A 16,761-nucleotide genomic window follows, 5' to 3' on the forward strand; every position below is an offset into this window, starting at 1 on the left:
ACGAGTGTATGTTGTGGGCCAGTGTGTGTGTGTGTGTGTGTGTGTGTGTGTGTGTGTGTCTGTGTGCTCGTGTGTGTATGTTTTTTGCCTGTGTGTGTGTGAGTTGTGTGACTGTGTGTATGTTGTGTGCTTGTGTGTGTTACCATGCTTCTGCAGGGAGCCCCTCGTGTGTGTGTGTCTAGGTGTGAGGTTTATGTAAAGGCAGTCAATCCCAGATCGATGACTTTAATGTAGGACAGTGAGTTGCCAAGCTGTTTTAGCTGATGCAGAGCCAGAACCAGCTCAATTTAATGCATTACCCTATTTAGAAAAAACCCAACCACTCCCTCATTCACTCACTCAATTCAATTTTCAATTCAAGGTGCTTTATTAGCATGACCGATGGGTACAATCAGTGTTGCCAAAGCAAATAAAAATAATGAAATTCACATGAAACAAAACAAAAAATTAAAGTAACTCTCACTCTCTCATTCATTCACCACTCCTGCACTCATTCACCCACTAACTCACCCATTCACTCTCTCACTCATTCACCCACTCCCCCACTCATTCATTCACCCACTCATTCACTCACCCACTCGTTGACCCACTCATTCACTCCCTCCCTCCCTCACTCATTCACTCACCGACTCAATTCAATTCAAGGTGCTTTATTAGCATGACCGATGGGTACAATCAGTGTTGCCAAAGCAAATGAAAGTAATGATATTTACATTAAACAAAACAAAAAATAGAAGTAAAATAAAATCTACAGACATGTTACAGACATTTACAACAAAGACATATTATATAATATTGACATGTACTGTAGGCGGCTGGAGCATGACTGGGAGACAGACTCACTGTTCCTCAGGCTGTGACAGGAGATCACATACTGGGCTGCCAGTTCAACTGAGTTCCCTCCTCCCAGTAGGATTGGGACCCTTTGTGATTCTGGCAGGTGTGGGAACTCTGGGATTAGATTTCTAATTTCACTCCCTCACTCCCTTCCTCCCTCACTCCCTCACTCTCTCTCTCACTCCCCCACTCACTCCCTCCCTCACTCACTCTCTCCCTCACTCTCTCACCCCCTCCCTCACTCCCTTCCTCCCTCACTCCCTCCCTCACTCTCTCTCTCACTCACTCCCCCACTCACTCCCTCACTCTCTCTCTCACTCCCTCACTCTCTCCCTCACTCATTCACTCACCCACTCATTCACTCACTCATTCACTCATTCACTCACTCTCACATTTCCTGGCTTATTCATTCTCATCTACTCCTTCCCTCCCTCAGCCACTCCCCCACTCATTTACTCACCCACCCACTCCCTCACTCACTCACTCTCTCACTCCCTCCCTCACTCCCTCCCCCACTCCCTCACTCTCTCACTCCCTCACTCCCTTCCTCCCTCACTCCCTCACTCCCTCACTCTGTCTCTCACTCACTCCCTCCCTCACTTACTCTCTCCCTCCCTCACTCACTCTTTCACTCCCTCCCTCACTCCCTTCCTCCCTCACTCCCTCACTCTCTCTCTCACTAACTCCCTCCCTCACTCCCTTCCCCACTCCCTCACTCACTCACTCTCTCACTCCCTCCCTCACTCCCTTCCTCCCTCACTCTCTCTCTCACTCACTCCCCCACTCACTCCCTCCCTCCCTCACTCTCTCCCTCACTCACTCACTCTCTCCCTCCCTCCCTCTCTCACTCCCTTCCTCCCTCACTCCCTCCCTCACTCTCTCTCTCACTCACTCCCTCACTCATGCACTCCCTGTCTCCCAGTCATTGTCTCTCTCTCTTACAGACCACTGCAGCAGGAATATCGACACTGAGAAGGAGCTGTAAACCCTAATCAGCCTTGAATGTCCTGCTCACGGTGTTGGATAGCTGGGTTCATATTCAGAGTTCTTAATTAGAGTCTGCAACGTTAACAGAGTGGGGAAAGGGGATAATTAAGTCGATTCCAATCGTTTTTCTTGGTTTGAAAATGACCTCCTTCCTGAAGCCCTGTGCTGCACGGTGACCTCTCTCTGTGCCCGGGCTGCTGAGACCAGAGGCATCGGCCCTCTCTAGACCCACACAGAGCACGAGAACAGGACAGCAGACCAGCACAGGCCAGCAAGTCAAGTGAAAAACATTAAAGACGTCTGTCTTTTCCAGGGTTGATCAGTGCAGTACAGGCACCTGCAGCAGATAAACCCTTGACTGGATCAAACTGCTATGCAAGAGGAGCCCGATCCGTATCCGTGTATTTGTCACGGAGGGATATCCTTGGTTAGTCTTGAAGAGCGAGTAAAATTGTTTAAACAGCAAAATAGTCTAGGGTACTCATCCAAGAAAAAGGTGCACACGCCAGGGAGGTGCCAGAGACGAGATCCAGAAGCCGTAGTGTAAAGGGAAGCCCTGTCCGATCACCGGGAAGTAATATACGCGGAGCAGGAAGTGTCGCTCAACAGGTAGAGCCAACACTGGGCGAAGTGGCTACAGTGAGCAGTACTAAAGAATGCCTGGCTGGGGGTGTGCTGGCAGACGAGCAGTGTGACTGGTTATCGATGGTTCACGCCTTCCCATAATGACTGAGGCTGAGGCTTGCAGTCGGGGTGCCCTCTGGTGACAGGAAGCCGATCTCGTAACAGTACCGTATTCTTTAGTCACTAGAGGTGCAAGTGCTTTTAATGCAGTTCTGTGCCATGTGGCTGCCCCTTTGAGAATTTACTGCAGTCATTCTGCAGGAGCTCCTTTTGGTCTGTTCATGGTTTTGCCATGTTTTAATTGCTCAGCATGGTGTCCACAATAGAGGTACAGTAAGCTGTACTCCAGTGATGGACTGGGCTGACCCGACCACCCCCTGTAACGCCTTCCAGTCAGACAACGAGCTGCTGCCAAACCACACTGCAATGCCACATGTGAGCACACTCTCAATAGAGCACCTGTAGAATGTACTAAGTTGTATTGTAAATTGCAATGAGGTAATTTATTGTATCCTAATGTTAATCTAATCCCTATAAATTCCTGTCCTTCTACTCTTCTATCCCTCTTAATGAGCTCCCGGACAAAGCATTTCATTGCCGACAACACCGCTGTATGCTGGACTGTTAGTGCATTGATCAATAAGTTGATTGATAGAAAGGAAGTCTGAGGAAGTAAAGGCGCTGTTGTGCCTTCTTTGTAGCTCCAGTTACTCACTGGGACCACGTTAAATCATTAGTGATGAAGATACCCAGGAACTTGTAGCTGCTATCCGTCTCTACAGCCACCCCGTTGATGTGAACAGGGGTGTGGTCCCCACCTTGCTTCCTAAAGTCGACGACCAGCTCTTTGGTTTTGCTGACGTTGAGGGAGAGATTATTCCCAAGGCACCACTCCACCAGGTTCCTGACCTCATCCCTGTTCCTGCTGATTCGGCCAACGATGGCCGCGTCTTCGGCAGATTTGCAGAGGGAGTCAGCTGTGTCTGCCCACACAGCCCTGAGGGGCACCTGTATGGACGGTCAGCAAGGAACAAAGCTTTCCACTGACCCTCACAGTCTGTGGTCTGCCAGTCAGGAAATCCAGAATCCAGCTGTTGACCCCCAAGTCATAAAACTCCCTCCCACATTGAGCGGCGTGAAGGTGGAGGGTTTAGGGCCACACGCCCCGTGACCTGATGGCTCTGCTGCATGCAGTGAACTGCAGAACACTGCAGGGGCTGTTTGCAGCAAGGAAGATGGCTTTACCTCTGTTGCATTGCTAGGGAATCCGTGAGACGAGAGGCAGGTGAAAATCTGTGGTCGAGAAATGAGGAGGGACTGGCTGGCCAGGGAGACAGGGCCGGGGCTCTACAGCACGTCTCTTTCTCTTGCTCCTGTGTTTTGGTTTTCATGCAGCTGGAGCACTTGTCTCTGTCGATCTACTGGATTCCTGTACTGTCACACCATTTACAGCATTACATTGTTTCGGTTCTTGTACACGCACTGATTTCACTTTACTGACTGAAAACTGTCAGGACCCTGTTCCTGAAAATATTGTATGTGGGAACGTCCTTATTTACAGCAACACTATTGATAGAGTAATTGCTGGAGAGACTGGAGTGAAATAGTTTTCTCAAGAGTACAACAGCTTTGTCTCTTCTGAGATTTGAACCTGCAGCCCCCCAGTCACTATTACTCTGTAAGCTAGAGGAACACGCGTTGATGTTGATAAGTTGGTATTTTGTGTGGTGCTTTTTACGCGGTGAGAAAGAGAGCTTCCTCTTTAACCACACTGTTGTGCTGTTCAGTACACTTCCTTGATTTCGAGCCCTGTGGTAAATGTTTTGAGTGTGTAAGGGCGTTGGAAATAGAGTGTGGGGACGTGTCTTCGGTGTGACACCGCCAGTTCTGTTTGAGGAGCTGAGAAAATTGTCATTTTCTCAGCCGAGCTGCAGTTAGGGGGCGCTGCTGGCGCATCCCTGCCTGCTCGAATCGAAGGAGTGGGGGAAGAGCGAGTGACCGGGGGTGGGGTGGGGTGTCCTGTCAGCGCTGGCAGGAGGGGTGACTGGCATCACAGAGGCGCAGGGAGGGAGGTATTCCCGAGAGGATCTGCGGGGAGGTCAGCCCCAGGCCCCATGCCTCAGCACGTCTGCTGTCTGTCTTGTCCCACAGGGACCGAACGAGGAGGCGGTGGTGGACCAGGGGGGAACCAGCTCGGTCCTCAACATCCACTATGAGAAGGAGGAGCTAGAAGGTGAGTGAGTTGCCTGCGTGCTACACCTGTCTTCTCACCCCCAGCCAGCAGACACCCTCGTTACACTGCCCCCTGCTGGCGGGGTACACATGTTTCTGCACACCAGCAGCTGATGCTCTGCCAGATGCACTGGGGCTCCCGGGGGAAAGGAAGCAGGTCGGAGTGCCCTCTGCCATTTCTGAAGGCCCCTCCCACGACGCCACCAGGCCTGCAGCAGCGATCCGGGCAGGTGCCCCCTGGCTGGAGCTGTGGCCCAGCAGGAACTGGGGGAGAGAGGGACACGCGCTGCCCATCTGGCACGGCAGGCTCCAGCCGCGGGCACGCCCGATGTTACCCCTCCCAGGGGCAGAAGGCAGGTAAAGCACGGGGGCTTCTGAAGTCGAGCAGGAAGACAACGCAGAATCCGGGACACCGCTTAGCGAATGATGTGTGCAATAGTTCAACAAGCTGGGGAAAACCCTGCAGAAGTTTAAAACCACTTGGCAACTTCTTCCTCCCTGATTTACCCTGATTTACCCTGATTTACCTGGCTTCCCTGTTCTGATCGACGCCAGACCGTGGTGGCAGTGCGGGTGACCACGGCAGTGACAGTGAAGGCTGTGCAGTCGCTCCGGTCTGCCACAGTGCAGGGGGACACCGTGAAAGAGCTGTCACACAGCCTGGAGCAGTCCAGCGATCTGCTGTATTGACAGGCTGTTATCAGTGGGCGATCACACAGCCCCCTCCATCTCCATTCACAGTGCGAGCCTGTTTCTACACAGGTCACTGGGAGAGCAATCTCTCTCTGTCTCATCCTCCTCTTCCTCTCTCCTCTCCTCTTTTCTCTTTCTCCCTGCCTCCTCTCCCCTCATTCCTCCTATCCTCCCCTCATTCCTCCTCCCCTCTCCTCTCCCCTCATTCCTCCTCCCCTCTCATTCCCCTCTCCTCTCCCCATATTCCTCCTACCCTTTCCTCTCCCCCGTCTCCTCTCCCCTCATTCCCCTCTCTCTCTCAGGTCACAGGACTCTGTATGTGGGGGTGCGGATGCCCCTGGGGAGACAGAGTCACCGACACCACCGACCCCATGGGCAGAGGCACCGCAAGCGGGAGAGAATGAGGGGCACAGCGCCAGAGGAGGGTCCCTCTCACGGTAAGAGACACACAGGACAGGCAGGGGCACTACAGACACACAGACACTGACACACAGGACAGGCAGGGGCACTACGGACACACAGACACTGACACACAGGACAGGCAGGGGCACTACGGACACACAGACACTGACACACAGGACAGGCAGGGGCACTACAGACACACAGACACTGACACACAGGACAGGCAGGGGCACTACAGACACACAGACACTGACACACAGGACAGGCAGGGGCACTACGGATTCACAGACACTGACACACACAGGACAGGCAGGGGCACTACGGACACACAGACACTAACACACAGGACAGGCAGGGGCACTACGGACACACAGACACTGACACACAGGACAGGCAGGGGCACTACGGATTCACAGACACTGACACACAGGACAGGCAGGGGCACTACAGACACACAGACACTGACACACAGGACAGGCAGGGGTACTACAGACACACAGACACTGACACACACAGGACAGAAAGGGGTACTACAGACACACAGACACTGACACACAGGACAGGCAGGGGCACTACGGATTCACAGACACTGACACACAGGACAGGCAGGGGCACTACGGATTCACAGACACTGACACACAGGACAGGCAGGGGCACTACGGACACACAGACACTGACACACACAGGACAGGCAGGGGCACTACAGACACACAGACACTGACACACAGGACAGGCAGGGGCACTACGGATTCACAGACACTGACACACAGGACAGGCAGGGGCACTACGGACACACAGACACTAACACACAGGACAGGCAGGGGCACTACGGATTCACAGACACTGACACACAGGACAGGCAGGGGCACTACGGACACACAGACACTGACACACAGGACAGGCAGGGGCACTACAGACACACAGACACTGACACACAGGACAGGCAGGGGCACTACGGATTCACAGACACTGACACACAGGACAGGCAGGGGCACTACGGATTCACAGACACTGACACACATGACAGGCAGGGGCACTACGGACACACAGACACTAACACACAGGACAGGCAGGGGCACTACAGACACACAGAAACTGACACACAGGGCAGGCAGGGGCACTACAGACACTGACACACACAGGACAGGCAGGGGCACTACGGACACACAGACACTGACACACACAGGACAGGCAGGGGCACAACAGACACACAGACACTGACACCCAAAGGAACACTATGGACACACAGCCACTGACACACAGGACAGGCAGGGGCACTACAGACACACAGAAACTGACACACAGGACAGGCAGGGGCACTACAGACACACAGACACTAACACACAGGACAGGCAGGGGCACTACAGACACACAGACACTGACACACACAGGACAGGCAGGGGCACTACAGACACACAGACACTGACACACAGGACAGGCAGGGGCACTACAGACACACAGACACTGACACACAGGACAGGCAGGGGCACTACAGACACTAACACACACAGGACAGGCAGGGGCACTACAGACACACAGACACTGACACACAGGACAGGCAGGGACACTACAGACACTAACACACACAGGACAGGCAGGGACACTACAGACACACAGACACTGACGCAGACAGGTCACATAAAGCTGAGAATGTATGCTACAGTAAAGATGAAACACTAAAAGGAGGAGGCAGAAGGCAATCAAAATGCCTGTTTTATTTTTCTGGGTGCAGGAGTCTGTGTGAGTCAGTGATTTGCGTGGATGTTGTAGTTTTTAAAGGGGTGGTTGATTTAAAAAGTGGAAGAGCGAAGGAATGGAAGCTGTCCTTGTATCCCAGCGGGGGGGAGGGGCTGGAACAGAGCGTAATGCAGTTGCCCTGGAGCACAGATTGACACTGTGGCTAATTAAAGCAACGCAGCAATTCATTGAGTTTGCTCTGCGACTGTGAAAACAGATTTGCTCAATGGACAGATCACTTGGCAAAAGCAATTTTCTTCAGACCTGCATTGCATTTGTTAGAGGTGCGGTAACATTGTAACCATTTTGTTAGGACTGTCAATCAGAGTTCAGACAGGTCACAGTCCAGAATTACACATTCCAGCCTGTTTGTCTCTCTCTCTCCCCCACCTCTCCTCTTCTCCTTTCTTTCTACCCTCCCCTCTGTCCTTCCTCTGTCCCCTCTTCCTATAACCCCACTCCTTTCCCCTGTCTCTCATTCCCCCCTTTCCCACCATCTCCAGACACCCCATCCCAGAGAGTCCAGTTCATCCTGGGCACGGAGGAGGATGAGGAACACGTTCCCCATGACCTGTTCACCGAGCTGGACGAGATCTGTGTCCGTGGGGGCAAGGACGCTGAGTGGAAGGAGACAGCCAGGTGAGAGAGAGGACGAGGGCGGAGAGGGTAGTGGAGAGACAGTGGGTAGTCAGGGTGTGACAGTGGGTAGTCTGTGTGTGACAGCAGTGACAGTGGGTAGTCTGGGTGTGACAGTGGGTAGTCAGGGTGTGACAGCAGTGACGGTGGGTAGTCTGGGTGTGACAGTGGGTAGTCAGGGTGTGACAGCAGTGACGGTGGGTAGTCAGGGTGTGACAGTGGGTAGTCTGGGTGTGACAGCAGTGACGGTGGGTAGTCTGGGTGTGACAGTGGGTAGTCAGGGTGTGACAGCAGTGATGGTGGGTAGTCAGGGTGTGACAGTGGGTAGTCAGGGTGTGACAGCAGTGACAGTGGGTAGTCAGGGTGTGACAGCAGTGACGGTGGGTAGTCAGGGTGTGACAGTGGGTAGTCAGGGTGTGACAGCAGTGATAGTGGGTAGTCAGGGTGTGACAGTGGGTAGTCAGGGTGTGACAGTGGGTAGTCTGTGTGTGACAGCAGTGATAGTGGGTAGTCAGGGTGTGACAGTGGGTAGTCAGGGTGTGACAGCAGTGATAGTGGGTAGTCAGGGTGTGACAGTGGGTAGTCAGGGTGTGACAGCAGTGACGGTGGGTAGTCAGGGTGTGACAGTGGGTAGTCAGGGTGTGACAGCAGTGACGGTGGGTAGTCAGGGTGTGACAGTGGGTAGTCAGGGTGTGACAGCAGTGACGGTGGGTAGTCAGGGTGTGACAGTGGGTAGTCAGGGTGTGACAGCAGTGACGGTGGGTAGTCAGGGTGTGACAGTGGGTAGTCAGGGTGTGACAGCAGTGACAGTGGGTAGTCAGGGTGTGACAGTGGGTAGTCAGGGTGTGACAGCAGTGATAGTGGGTAGTCAGGGTGTGACAGTGGGTAGTCAGGGTGTGACAGCAGTGACGGTGGGTAGTCAGGGTGTGACAGCGGCGGTGCTGTGGTTCCAGGTGGCTGAAGTTCGAGGAGGACGTGGAGGACGGTGGAGAGCGCTGGAGCAAGCCCTACGTAGCCACGCTCTCACTCCACAGCCTCTTCGAGCTGCGCAGCTGCATCATCAACGGCAGCGTCCTGCTGGACATGCACGCTGGGAGCATCGAGGAGATCGCAGGTCAGTCCCACGGCGCACGCCGGCACACGTCCCAGAATGCACTGTCACACAACTCCCATCACGCTCCAGAGGTGACAAAATAGCCCATTTCCTGATGCGTGGAGGGGAGCAGAGCTGCTACACGAGTTCTGTATCGTCACAGCAGCTGCTATACACTGCATTTAACAAAGGTCAGACATTTATACCTGCCAGCCCTGATTCTTGATGATCACACACACACGTTCTGGATCTGTGTTCTCCGGAGAGCCGTTCATGCCGCCCGCTCAGGAAGACTGCAGCATGAGTAAATTCCGGTGGGGGTTGGGGGGAGGGGGGGGTGGCGCCCCGCTCACACAAAGACACAAAGAGCCGTGAGGGATCCTGAGGACGAGGGGAAGATTGACTGGAAGACGTGCAGGAATACGGCGCCCCAGAAGCATGGACGCTGATCGCGCTGATTGATCTGCCCGAGCTCACATCAGAGCCAGGGGTGTATATCCAGACCCAGGGGAGAAAGCATGTTTACAGGAACATTCACAGGGATGAGATTCATGACAGCGGAAGAAAGGTTGCTAATGAGAAGAGGCCGCTCAGCCTGTCTTGCTCATTGGACTGTTAATAGTTTATTGACCGGAGGAAATTGTCCAGTTGTTTCTTGACCGATCCTGGGGAACCTGCTTCAGCAGCTTGGCTGATAGTGCACTACTACTGCATGCCTGGATACTCCAGCTCTATATTCCTGATGCTAGATCCCATTCTAGTCTGTATTCCCAAGTACTTATCGTACTCTGAACCGGAAATCCCTGTCCATGTGTTAGCAATCCAATTCAGGGTCAGAGGGGAACCGGATCCTATCCCAGCAACCAATGGGCGCAAGGCAGGGTGCCCATCACTGGGCACACACACTCAGACACGGCCACACTCTCTCCAGGGCCAGTCTTCCCAGAAGCCAATTAACCTGCCAGCATCTTTTTCAAGAGTGGGAGGAAACTGGAGCACCTGGGAGAAACTCACAGGAACGTGGGGGGAACACGCAGATAGCACCCCAGGTCTGGAACTGAGCCCAGCGCTGCGAGGCTGCTGGCAGACAGTTCACCTCAAAGCACTCCCTAGAGGGCGCCATTGCTCGCAGTGCTGCAGGGTTCCAGCACAGCGCGGGGGTCTCCTTCTGGAATTGTAAATCCCATCATGCATCACTGCAGCCCTGTCTGGTAGAATCTGCCTTTGCCTGTCAGTCACAGGGAGTCACTTTGGCTCAAAGAACTGAGTGCTTTGGTTCATAGAACTGTGCGGGTTTGAAATTTCTATCTCTAAAAGCAATGTTTTTTAAGGGTTGTCAGTTGTTTCTCTTGCCGTGTGCAGACATGATCCTGGACCAGCAGGAGGGGTCGCTGGACGAGAGCGTGCGGGTGAAGGTGAGAGACGCCCTGCTGAAGAGGCACCACCACCAGATCGAGAAGAAGAGGAACAACCTGCTGCCCATGGTCCGCTCCTTCGCTGAGGCCGGCAGGAAGCAGTCGGAGCCCCACTCCCTGGACAAGAGTGGTGAGGGGGGCAGAGGGGAGAGAGAGGGAGAGATTCCACCGCATCGCAGCACAGATCACACAGCAGCATCTCACTCACTGGGACACACACACAACACACACTGAGCAACACTGTCTCACCCACTGGGACACACACACACAACAGACACTGAACAACACTGTCTCACCCACTGCGACACACACACAACACACACTGAGCAACACTGTCTCACCCACTGGGACACACACACACAACAGACACAGAGCAACACTGTCTCACCCACTGGGACACACACACACAACACACACTGAACAAAACTGTCTCACCCACTGGGACACACACACACACAACACACACTGAGCAACACTGTCTCACCCACTGGGACACACACACACACAACACAACAGACACTGAACAACACTGTCTCACCCACTGGGACACACAGACACAACAGACACTGAACAACACTATCTCACACACAACACATACTGAACAACACTGTCTCACCCACTGGGACACACACACAACACACACTGAACAACACTATCTCACCCACTGGGACACACACACAACAGACACTGAGAAACACTGTCTCACCCACTGGGACACACAGACAACACAACAGACACTGAACAACACTGTCTCACACACAACACATACTGAACAACACTGTCCACCCACTGGGACACACACACAACACACACTGAGCAACACTGTTTCACCCACTGGGACACACACACAACAGACACTGAGAAACACTGTCTCACCCACTGGGACACACAGACAACACAACAGACACTGAACAACACTGTCTCACCCACTGGGACACACACACAACACACACTGAGCAACACTGTCTCACCCACTGGGACACACACACAACACACACTGAGCAACACTGTCTCACCCACTGGGACACACACACACAACAGACACAGAGCAACACTGTCTCACCCACTGGGACACACACACACAACACACACTGAACAAAACTGTCTCACCCACTGGGACACACACACACACAACACACACTGAGCAACACTGTCTCACCCACTGGGACACACACACACACAACACAACAGACACTGAACAACACTGTCTCACCCACTGGGACACACAGACACAACAGACACTGAACAACACTGTCTCACACACAACACATACTGAACAACACTGTCTCACCCACTGGGACACACACACAACACACACTGAACAACACTATCTCACCCACTGGGACACACACACAACAGACACTGAGAAACACTGTCTCACCCACTGGGACACACAGACAACACAACAGACACTGAACAACACTGTCTCACACACAACACATACTGAACAACACTGTCCACCCACTGGGACACACACACAACACACACTGAGCAACACTGTTTCACCCACTGGGACACACACACAACAGACACTGAGAAACACTGTCTCACCCACTGGGACACACAGACAACACAACAGACACTGAACAACACTGTCTCACCCACTGGGACACACACACACAACAGACACTGAGCAACACTGTCTCACCCACTGGGACACACACACACAACACAACACACACAGAGCAACACTATCTCACCCATTGGGACACATACCCACAACACACACTGAGCAGCACTATCTCACCCACTGGGACACACACACAAACACAACATAAAGTGGAATGCTACAGTAGTCTACAGACAACACACACAAGCCGAATACACAAGCAAACGGAAACAGACCCTGACAAAGTACAGGCTCAGTGACCACAGCCTGGCCATAGAGACTGGACACAGGCAGACCTGGCTGTCCAGAGAGGACAGGCTGTGCTCCCACTGCCAGTGGGGAGAAATAGAGACAGAGGTGCACTTCCTACTGCACTGTGACAGATACTCTGGGATTAGAGAAACATTCTTCCCCAAATTTACAAATCTAATCCAAGAATTCCCACACCTGCAAGAATCACAACAGGTCCCAATCCTACTGGGAGAGGGAGGAGGGAACTCAGTTGAACTGGCAGCCCAGTATGTGATCTCCTGTCTCCTGTCAGGAGCAGTGAGCCTGTCTCCCAATAATGCTCCATATGTCTGTATGTAAATATTTTATGATGTGTCTGTATTGTTAATGTCTGTAGATTGTTTTATGTTAATTGTATTTGTTTTGCTTTGGCAAAACTTATTTATTCAATGGTCATGCCAATAAAGCACCTGGAATTGAACTGACAACGAGAGGGGTAGACAGGAGAGAGGAGAGAGAAAGACAGAGAGGGGGAAAGGAGAGAGACGGAATAGGGGAGATACACAGAGAGGGGGAGAGGAGAGAGAAGGGATAGGGGAGATACACAGAGAGGGGGAGAGGAGAGAGACGGGAGAGGGGAGATACAGAGCAAGAGAGGGAAACAGGACAGAGAGAACAGAGAAAGACATAGAGGGGGAGAGGAGAGAGACGGGAGAGGGGAGATACACAGAGAGAGAGGGAGAGGAGAGGGAGGAGAGAGAAAGACAGAGAGAGGGGGAGACAGGACAGAAGGCAAATGGGAGAGAGGAGAGAGACAGGAGAGAGGAAGCGATACACAGAGTGGGAGAAGAGAGAAGAAAGGAGAACAGAGACAGAGAGGAGGAGACAGGAGATAGGGGGAGAAGAGAAAAGGTGAGGGGAGAAGGGAGAGGGGTTGAAGGGTTAAAGGAGAAAGGAAAAGGGGGAGAAAGGAGAAGAGAGAGGAAGGAGGGGCAAAAGGAGAAGGTGGAGAAGGTGAGGAGAGGCTAAGAGAGGAGGGGGGTAAATGGGCAGGGAGGAGAGGGAGAGAGTGATAGAAAGATAGATTCTCTGTCCTGTTCTCTGTCAACAGATACTGATGACCTCTGACCTCTGACCTCTTCCCCAGGTCAGACTTTGTCCCCTCAGGCACCCCCAGCCACCTTAGAGGTAAAGAACGGGGTCAACCAGGAGAGCAGCCAAGTGGACCTGAGCAAGGTATGGTACCCCAGCTGCCATCTCATGCCAAGATGGTTAGAGCTGGGATTAAGGTTAGGACTGGGGTTAAGGTTAAGGTTAGGACTAATGGTAAAGATTCATATTAAAAATAGGGCTGGAGCTGGAGTTAGTTTAAGGTTTGAGCTGGGATTAATGTTAAGGTTTGGGCTGGGGTTAGTTTAAGGTTTGGGCTGGAGAAAGGTTAGGGTTGGGGGTATGGGGGTAAAGATTAAGGTTAGGGCCGAGGATAAGGTTAGGGTTTGGGCTGGTGAAAAATTAAGTTTTGGGCTGAGATTAATGTTAAGGTTAGGGCTGGAGATGGGGTTAAGGTTAAGCTGTTAAATAGACTTTATCAAAGGTCAAGTTCCAGGCAATGCACACACTGGGAACCATGGAAAATTAAAGGAACCTCTCCTGTATGATATTCCTTGCCCCACATCTACACTTACAATCTCTTCAGGGATACTATGACACTGATAGGGAGAGGATTTTAAATGTTATTTTGGCTGGCGTTTGATTTTTTTTAGTTTTTTTTATTTTTCTAATCAAGGTCACGCTTCAACGCCTCCAAGAAGCTTAAATAACAGACACACACCCACATACTGTACTTGATGTGCACACAGAGCATGGTCCCTCTTTCCAGGCTGGGTGCTGAGTGTGTGTGTTTCCAGGCTGTGTGCTGTGTGCTGTGTGCTGTGTGCTGTGTGCTGTGTGCTGTGTGCTGTGTGCTGTGTGCTGTGTGCTGTGTGCTGTGTGCTGTGTGCGTGTGCATGTGCGTGTGTGTGTGTTTCCAGGCTGGGCGCTGTGTGTGTGTTTCCAGGCTGGGCGCTGTGTGTGTGTTTCCAGGCTGGGCGCTTTGTGTGTGTGTTTCCAGGCTGGGTGCTGTGTGTGTGTGTGTGTGTGTGTGTGTTCCAGGCTGGGAGCTGTGTGTGTGTTTCCAGGCTGGGCGCTGTGTGTGTGTTTCCAGGCTGGGTGCTGTGTGTGTGTGTGTGTGTGTTTCCAGGCTGGGCGCTGAGTGTGTGTGTGTGGCACAGAGCTTGGTGCAGTGGTGACTCACTCTCTTGGAATCGCACTTCATTGTCTGGGGGCACAAAGCCGTGAAGTTCATCCAGAAGGATACAGGCAACGAGGAGAAAGACAGAGGGAGGGAGGGCGAGGATGAAGACTGAGAGCAGAGACAGAGGGAGGAGGGCGAGGATGAAGACTGAGAGCAGAGACAGAGGGAGGAGGGGGAGGATGAAGACTGAGAGCAGAGACAGAGGGAGGAGGGCGAGGATGAAGACTGAGAGCAGAGACAGAGGGAGGGAGGGTGAGGATGAAGACTGAGAGCAGAGACAGAGGGAGGAGGGGGAGGATGAAGACTGAGAGCAGAGACAGAGGGAGGGCGAGGATGAAGACTGAGAGCAGAGACAGAGGGAGGAGGGCGAGGATGAAGACTGAGAGCAGAGACAGAGGGAGGAGGGCGAGGATGAAGACTGAGAGCAGAGACAGAGGGAGGAGGGCGAGGATGAAGACTGAGAGCAGAGACAGAGGGAGGAGGGCGAGGATGAAGACTGAGAGCAGAGACAGAGGGAGGGCGAGGATGAAGACTGAGAGCAGAGACAGAGGGAGGAGGGGGAGGATGAAGACTGAGAGCAGAGACAGAGGGAGGGAGGGCGAGGATGAAAACTGAGAGCAGAGACAGAGGGAGGAGGGGGAGGATGAAGACTGAGAGCAGAGACAGAGGGAGGAGGGCGAGGATGAAGACTGAGAGCAGAGACAGAGGGAGGGCGAGGATGAAGACTGAGAGCAGAGACAGAGGGAGGAGGGCGAGGATGAAGACTGAGAGCAGAGACAGAGGGAGGAGGGTGAGGATGAAGACTGAGAGCAGAGACAGAGGGAGGGAGGGACAGAGAGGAGAAAGATGGAGAGGGTGTGAGAAAGAGATGGCGGGGAGCAGAGATGTAGAGGGCGAGGGACAGGCACCCACTGGGACACACACACAAACGCAACACAAACTCACATTTGCTACCAGATCCTAAAAAGAATACACACTAGCAGAGTATCTGGCTGGGGTAAAAGAAAGATCCTAATGAAGGACAGGCTGAGTGACCACAGCCTGGACATAGAAACTGGACACAGACAGACCTGACTGTCCAGAGAGGACAGGCTCAGTGACCACAGCCTGGACATAGAAACTGGACACAGACAGACCTGGCTGCCCAGAGAGGACAGGCTCAGTGACCACAGCCTGGACATAGAAACTGGACACAGACAGACCTGGCTGCCCAGAGAGGACAGGCTCAGTGACCACAGCCTGGACATAGATACTGGACACAGACAGACCTGACTGTCCAGAGAGGACAGGCTCAGTGACCACAGCCTGGACATAGATACTGAACACAGACAGACCTGGCTGCCCAGAGAGGACAGGCTCAGTGACCACAGCCTGGACATAGATACTGAACACAGACAGACCTGGCTGCCCAGAGAGGACAGGCTCAGTGACCACAGCCTGGACATAGATACTGGACACAGACAGACCTGACTGCCCAGAGAGGACAGGCTCAGTGACCACAGCCTGGACATAGAAACTGGACACAGACAGACCTGGCTGCCCAGAGAGGACAGGCTCAGTGACCACAGCCTGGACATAGATACTGGACACAGACAGACCTGGCTGCCCAGAGAGGACAGGCTCAGTGAATAGAAAGCATAGAAACAGGCTGTGGTCTCCACTGATAAAGACCTGGATTGACTTACAAGCAAAGCAAGACTGTGCACAAGCACAGCAGGGTTAAAACTCACAAACTGCCCACTAACTCCAGAGGAGCTGCTGATTGCTGATAGATGTGCTTCTCCGTCATCCCTTCACGTCTCTGTTAAGTCATTAATGGTGCCACTGCAGGCAGATCACTGCAGTGGTGCTGAAGAGTGGTACACAGTGCCCCCTTGTGGGGAGACCCAGGTGGCCACAGGTGGATGAATAATGCCACAGGTCTGCTGTGTTGTTCTCAGTCTTCTCCTCCCTCACTCTCTCACGTACCTTA

The 16,761-nt window shown here is 53.0% G+C and overlaps 1 protein-coding gene across 3 annotated transcripts in view; it reads left to right on the forward strand.

Moving 5' to 3' along the window:
• slc4a8 (solute carrier family 4 member 8) overlaps positions 1-16,761 on the forward strand; it is a 52,784-nt gene that overhangs the window by 13,634 nt on the left and 22,389 nt on the right. For 2 of the 3 annotated variants that reach the window (XM_069187058.1, XM_069187060.1), the window contains exons 2-7: positions 4,600-4,681; positions 5,676-5,810; positions 8,016-8,151; positions 9,102-9,262; positions 10,604-10,786; positions 13,644-13,732. In XM_069187058.1, the coding sequence (XP_069043159.1) occupies positions 4,600-4,681; positions 5,676-5,810; positions 8,016-8,151; positions 9,102-9,262; positions 10,604-10,786; positions 13,644-13,732 (786 nt within the window). Of the gene's footprint in view, positions 1-4,599; positions 4,682-5,675; positions 5,811-8,015; positions 8,152-9,101; positions 9,263-10,603; positions 10,787-13,643; positions 13,733-14,845; positions 15,580-16,761 lie in introns of those variants that run through there. The other variant, XM_069187061.1, reaches the window with a different exon arrangement.

Source organism: Lepisosteus oculatus, chromosome 1 (assembly GCF_040954835.1).
Source record: "Lepisosteus oculatus isolate fLepOcu1 chromosome 1, fLepOcu1.hap2, whole genome shotgun sequence".
NCBI classification, from domain to species: domain Eukaryota; kingdom Metazoa; phylum Chordata; class Actinopteri; order Semionotiformes; family Lepisosteidae; genus Lepisosteus; species Lepisosteus oculatus.